This window comes from Dermochelys coriacea, chromosome 1 (genome assembly GCF_009764565.3).
Source record: "Dermochelys coriacea isolate rDerCor1 chromosome 1, rDerCor1.pri.v4, whole genome shotgun sequence".
In the NCBI taxonomy this organism is placed as follows: Eukaryota; Metazoa; Chordata; order Testudines; family Dermochelyidae; genus Dermochelys; species Dermochelys coriacea.
The window spans coordinates 350,087,636-350,094,341 of NC_050068.2; the positions used below are offsets into that span (position 1 = coordinate 350,087,636).

The following is a 6,706-nucleotide window of genomic DNA, read 5'->3' on the forward strand; positions in this document are numbered from 1 at the left end:
TTGGAAGTTCACCCCAATAAACATCAAATTGTTTGCACCTTTGGACTTTGGGTATTGTTGCTCTTTGTTCATGCGAGAAGGACCAGGGAAGTAAGCGGGTGAAGGAATAAGCCCCCTAACATGTGTCACATAAGGTAACTGTCTGGGTGGGATGAATGGCTGCAATCCACCCATTTCAACTGAGAGTCCGTAAAGACAATGGGAACCCCAGGACTGAACAATTAACACCTAACGAGGGGAAAGTCTGACAGGCAGAAGGTGTGAACCCAGCCTGGGTCTGCAGGACAATGGACCGAAAGGTGACTGGAGGCTGGGATAAAAGCTGGCCCTTGGAGACACCAGCTCATGTGGGACTGGGAGACAGACAAGGACAGGGACAGAGTGAGGAAACCAAGATTTTTTTTCAGGAACGTGGCTGAAGGGAGCCCTGCCTTGGCCCGTCTGGACAACGTCTTACCCTTTGGTTCTCTGTGCTGACCTAAGGACTTCCCAGGGCTATGTTGCAGTTGACTAATAAACCCTACTTTATTTGGAAAGGGCTGCCTGGTGTCACTGCAAATACTTGCAGAGGTGCACTGGCCCCTGGAGAGCAGACAAGTCTCACAGCACAGGCTGGAGCCCAGGGGCTCAGCCTTGGGGCTGCTCAGGCCGCGTGGCCACCCCTTAAGAAAGAGTGGGAGCCCTGGGGTGTCTGTCACAGTGAAGCAGTTCCTCTAAGGGGCTGTTTTAAAGCCAGGGCGTAACATCCTGTGGGGCCATGACACCCATGCTCTCATTCGGCGCTTCATGAGGTAAGATTAAAGTTATCGAGTTCACCTGGCAGTTCTTGCCATGGGGGTTTTCATGGGCTCCCTTGCTCATTCTGCGGTTCCCGTCTCGAGCAAGGTTTTCCATGCAATTTGCCTTTCTCCTGGGCAGGACAGGTGTGGAGTCTTCCTTTAGCTCCACTTCTCCTCAGGATGCTGCCGTCTTGAATTGCCTGACCCCAGCTGAGAGAGACACATGGCAGAAGTGAGGTTCAAGATTGCAGAGCACCTCCCTTCTAGCTAGTCCCAGGGAGTAATACAGCTGCCTTAGCAACTCAGCCACTGCACAGCCCCGGCTCTCTGCGGGAGTCGCTACAGAGCTGTGGTTCTCAACCTATTTACTATAGTGGGCCGCATCCAGTACTACCTCTACGGCCCTGAGGATGTCACGTGGGCTGCAGCGCCGTGGTGATTGGGCCACAAGTGGCCCGTGGGCCGCAGGTTGAGAATGCCAGAGAAGACGGTGATTGCGGAAGTTTGATGCTGACTGAATCCCTTTGCATCTTGGAGTATGTTAGTCGTGGCTCTTCCGGGCTCCAGCTCAGTCAGGGGTTGGGTAAGGGCGCATAGCTGTATGGGTGGTTATATTTTCCCATAAGCTTTTTTAGGGTCAAGGAACCATGTGTAGGGCTATAACACAACCTCTGGTAGTGCAGTTCCTAGCTGGTGGAAAGAGCATGAGAAAACCAGCTCTCCTGCTATTTCATCCCCACAAATAGCTCCCTAGAAGTAAAAAAAAAAGAATTTGTGTGTTTCCCCCATAGGGTATCAGCATTCCTGGACAATCCAAAGTGACAGCCTCCGGGATGGACATTGACCCCTACAACAGATACAGGAGTTGTGACAAAGTGGGAACTTTCTTAACGTTTTGTATGAATATGGTGTGTGCCTCAGTTTCCCCCATATGATACACAAGTATCTAGGTGGCGGGAACAAGGTTGTGTGATCTTGCAGAGACCCTAGCAGGCAGGTGTGAGTACCATATAGCTACTGGTGCACAGACAGTGGCCAGCACTCTGTGTCCTGGCAACTGATTGCTAGGCCCATCCTCTGCAGGAGCCAGCCGGAGGTGTTAGAGAACAGATAGAGAGCCCAGGTTACCTGTTTGCCTGGGAAAGAGACGAAGGATGGAGGAGGGGCAATGGGGCGTGACTGAGGGTGGGCTGCTGGAAGCTAGTCAGGCTCCGGGTCTGGGACTCAGTGGCAGAGCCCAGGGCTCTCACCCCCCCAAGATGGACTTTGCTGCAGGTTCCTGTTTTCTGTGCAAACAAAACTCTGTTCTATGCTATGTTCCAACTGATTAATAAACCCTCCTGTGTCACACGCTGAGTCGCTGCCGACTGTGGAGTTGGGGTACATGGGGGCATGAGGCTTCCCCAGGTGTCCCAGCCAGCTGGACTCACTGTGGAGAGCATGGACAGGGGGCTGAACACTCCAGGGTCAGACCCAGGAGGCGCAGTAGCTAAGAGGGCTTGCCCTGGTGAGAGCGCGCCCTGAGGGTGTCACAATGGCCCAGGGTCCTGTGGGACCTCCCCGAGAGTGGTGCCAGAGTCCCGAGCCTGGGCACCCATGACAGGAGCGATGAATGCGTTAGTTAGCACCCCCCAGCTCACTACAGAAACTATAGGGTGGCTCACTGGCCGCAGAGGGCTGGGAAAGGGCTGACAGCTCCTCTCCTCAGAGCTACGCTCTCCCACTCCTGCAAACAGAGCAAGGAAGTAACAGAGCTTCTCCCAGGAGCAGGAAGCCATCCTTGCTTCCAGCCAGCGTCTCTGGCCAGCAAGCCATCCCTGGTTCACCACTGGCAAGAGCAGGTCTGATGAGATTTGGTGGCTCCCTGAATAAGCCCGACTCCTAAAGCTTGGCTCCGACTGTCAGGGGTGCCATGCAGGAGGCAATCCAGTCTCAACAGTGGTATCAATGTCACTTCCCAGTGAAAGGCAGAGACTTCACAGCAGGGAGAGGAGGAATAAAAGCTTGTTTGAGACACTGTGTCCAGGTTGTGGAGTTTTTATTTTACAGGGAGGTCGTACTGGGCACTAGCAAGTTATAGACAGGCCCGGCTGTGTTTTGCGTCCAGTGCCTTAGACAGAACCATCCAACTACACTTGTTTTTCCTGTTTGGGTGGTCACCTGCCCTGGTCTCCACATGGCTCTGACAGAGCCATCTGAGGACGGGTTTCGACCCTCCCCTAGGAGGCCAATTCCAGAGCAGCCATCTCTGCCCACCTCACTCTGCCATCTGGGTCCCTGTGCCACTGTCAATCCACAGAGCTTCCCATGCTTCAGGATTTTGAATGGCTGATTACAAACCCCTTTGGGAGGGGTTAGAGCAGGGGTCCCCAGAGTGCAAGCACAGTTCTTTGCCTAATGTAGTCAGTACATGGTCATCTTCAGCTTGACTACACCCAGTGCAGACTGCATGGTCTGCTCCAGGTCCAGCATGCAATCATGGTCTTGCTTGGCTGAAGATGAAGCACTGAGTGCTCAGACAGGGAGTGTCTGGAGGCCACATCCATATTGTCATGATGAAGAGGGCTGCATTCTGCTCCACTCTGCTGTGTGTTAGCTCAGGCTGCTGGCAAGCTGCCAGCGGGACAGTGTACCTGGAAAGACATCCAGAGTGAAGCTTGTCTCACTGCCTGTCAAAGTGATTTTGGTCTCCTGCCTAAACCTTCTGAGCTAATGGTGTCTCTGACTGTATGTTGACTTCTACTAATCTGAAGGCTTGAAGCACCACAGCCAGCTGCAAACAAATGCCTTTCAGGATATCGATGAGAGGGTAAGTCAGGTTCCGGATACTGCAAAGGACATTCAATAGGAATAGCAGCAGGGGCTGCAGGAGGCTGTTAAACACGCCAACCAAGAAGGGCTTAATAACGTGATCTCCTACGGTTGTCAGCAGGCCCACCACCAAGACCTGGAGGGAGAAGATGGATTTTGGTTAGTTGTTTACAGAGTTGTTTATATAGCTGAATATATTCACCAACGAGCAGTATGTACTGTATCCAGCCAGGTGTAATGGAACTGCTGAGTATATGAATAATTCGTGCAGGACAGTCCACTAGCAAGGACCCTGTTAACAGATCAACCATTGAGGTTGATGGTATCCAGATATAAGCTCAGGCTGGAGGGAAGTTCTCCATGCTGAGAAGAGGGAAAGCGGATAGAAGAGGCCAAGAGATTGAGGTTAGAAAAAACAGTTGAGAAATCTCCATTTCTCCCCACCACAGAAAACAACAGCCTCTGTGTACTACAGAAAAATCCAAAGTCACAGCAAAGCTGAAACTTCCCCAGGTATTACAGAGCATTGGTAACCGCTCTAGGGGTTAAGATGAAAACTAGCTTCCCATTACAAGCCTGGTTTTCAACCCCTTAATCCAAAGGAGCAGATCCTCTTGAAACTCTACATGACATCTCATCCCAGGGTAGAATCTGACTGAAGTACTGGAAGGGAATCGGGAGTTTTATTCTTAGGGCTGTAAACATTTTTCCATCACTGACTGTGAGAAATTTCCAACCCTTTTCCTAAGCTAGCTTTGGCTCATTTGTCTCCAAAACAGCTGGGCCTCCAACCTCCAGAGCCGCTTTGCTGCCTGAGCAGACACACCTTTTGGGATTTGGGGAAGTGACGGATTTATAGCAGGGTTTTGTTTGAGAATTTTTCATGTTTGTGTTTTGAATGTAAGATTCTTCATAATCTGCATTTCTCTGTCTAGACGACGTGGGGGATCAAGATACTCATCTTCCTTTAACTCCTTTTCTGGAAAGTAGGGAGAGTTTCCACGCAGGGCATGTTTGCTTGTCTTAGACTGGACAGTTCTTTTATGAATCAATTTCTTTGGTTCCCAAAACTAACCATGCAGGTAAAATTAGCCAAATGTTGGAAGTCCCTGAGCCCTCCAATTCCTAGAACACACCCTTCTCTCAAAAGGAAGAGGAGTTCCAGAAGTGCCTCAGACTTTGAGAACGTTCCTGAGGCTATGCAGCAAAGGCCACTGGCCTCAAAATCCACGGGCTCTACAGGGGTTATCCTCTTTTCTATATAGGAAAGTAAGTTGTGCTCCCTGAAGGCCAACATATCTCTGGACCCCATTTACCCCGCCCCCTGCGCTGGGAGTTGTTGACTTCACTATTTAGGCTAGGGCTTAGGTTACAAAGGAACCAGCACTTATAGAAGGAGAAAATGGGATACATACACCCCCATAGAAGACCTACTGCAAGAGGGTCAGCTCAAGGAAAACCTCTCCCCACTGAGATGGTAGAGGGTCCACCAGCCACGATGCTTCACTCACACAGAATCCACCCTCTCCTGCATACCCAAACAGCACAGAAGAGCGTGTTTTGGTTAGAGTTTGACAATTACTTAAAAGAAGCCATGTTGATAAAGCAGAGTCAGGATTTTCATTTTTGAGGAGTTTTCCATTTCTCCTCTTCATCCACCCACAAACCTAAAGCCACCCCCTGTAGCATCAGTTCTAGTCTCCTAGGGAAGTTCTAGGGAATATCCTGTTTCCTTCAGAGGACTGAAGTTGTGCCCAACTCTACCAATACAGTCCCACATTGTCTGGGCAGACCATGGTTTTAAATCGAGTTGGGATAGGCCAAAGGCATGTGACCAAAAAAGGATGAGGTCATGAGAAAGAAGAACTTGTGTATTAAACTTACAGTGACCATTGGAAATACCAGTGTTCTCTTATTTAAGGTTTGGGCTAAAGTAATAGACATAAAACGCAGTTGATTGGGTACCAGGTGCAGTAAATCATTGGATATAAAAGAAAATCTTTCATCTGGCCTTAGCTAAGAGCTGATACTCAGCAATGACATCACTTGTTTGTTAAAGCGTATTGAAAAGTAAACTCTTAAAGGGTTCATTGCAAATACCTGCCTGACCATGCTGGAGCTGACCTATCCGGTCTACGCACCCCTGGGTTTAGCCCATTTGTGAGTATCTTGCTCAGATGCTTGTAAATGTTTTGTTACTGTTTGGATGTAGTAAATTACTTAATTAGTTAGGCATGTTTAGAGCAATTTCGGCCTCTAGATTTAACAAAGGAAAGTAAGGTTAAATCAGTGTCATGGTCGTACCCTGCAAAGTGAGGATGATGGAACCCCACCATTACAATCTGATCCACCAAGGGTGCTACCAGAGGTGCCTTTCTAGGAGCAGGGAGGCCAGTGGAGCTCTGGGAAGGGCCTGCTCACCTGGAACACTGATTTGCCGAAAAAGCGGACCAGCTCAATAAGGAAAATAAGGACCACATTCATCAAGATCCTCAGCAGGCCAAAGAATTCCCTCAGGTTTTGCTGAATCACCTTCTCAGAGCTGCCAAATGGAGAGGAAATAAAGGTTCTTACGCTGACAGGAAAGACCAGGCTCTTTGGGAATGAATCGTGCTAGCTCTGCCCTGGGTGTTACATCAACACAGAACTATTGTAAGAGTAAAATGACCCCCAAGCCCCACCTAGAATCATAGAATCATAGAATCATAGAATATCAGGGTTGGAAGGGACCCCAGAAGGTCATCTAGTCCAACCCCCTGCTCAAAGCAGGACCAAGTCCCAGTTAAATCATCCCAGCTAGGGCTTTGTCAAGCCTGACCTTAAAAACCTCTAAGGAAGGAGATTCTACCACCTCCCTAGGTAACGCATTCCAGTGTTTCACCACCCTCTTAGTGAAAAAGTTTTTCCTAATATCCAATCTAAACCTCCCCCATTGCAACTTGAGACCATTACTCCTCGTTCTGTCATCTGCTACCATTGAGAACAGTCTAGAGCCATCCTCTTTGAAACCCCCTTTCAGGTAGTTGAAAGCAGCTATCAAATCCCCCCTCATTCTTCTCTTCTCCAGACTAAACAATCCCAGCTCCCTCAGCCTCTCCTCATAAGTCATGTGCTCT

At 49.4% G+C, this 6,706-nt stretch overlaps 1 protein-coding gene across 6 annotated transcripts in view; it reads right to left on the minus strand.

Annotated features, from left to right (window-relative positions):
- Positions 1-2,642: 2,642 nt before the first annotated feature.
- LOC119842127 overlaps positions 2,643-6,706 on the minus strand; it is a 30,060-nt gene continuing 25,996 nt past the window's right edge. For all 6 annotated transcript variants that reach the window (XM_043499675.1, XM_043499660.1, XM_043499670.1 and 3 more), the window contains 2 exons: positions 6,012-6,132; positions 2,643-3,726 (listed from right to left, as the gene is read on the minus strand). In XM_043499675.1, coding sequence (XP_043355610.1) covers positions 3,475-3,726; positions 6,012-6,132 — 373 coding nt within the window. In that variant the 3' untranslated portion in view covers positions 2,643-3,474. The remainder of the gene's footprint in view (positions 3,727-6,011; positions 6,133-6,706) is intronic.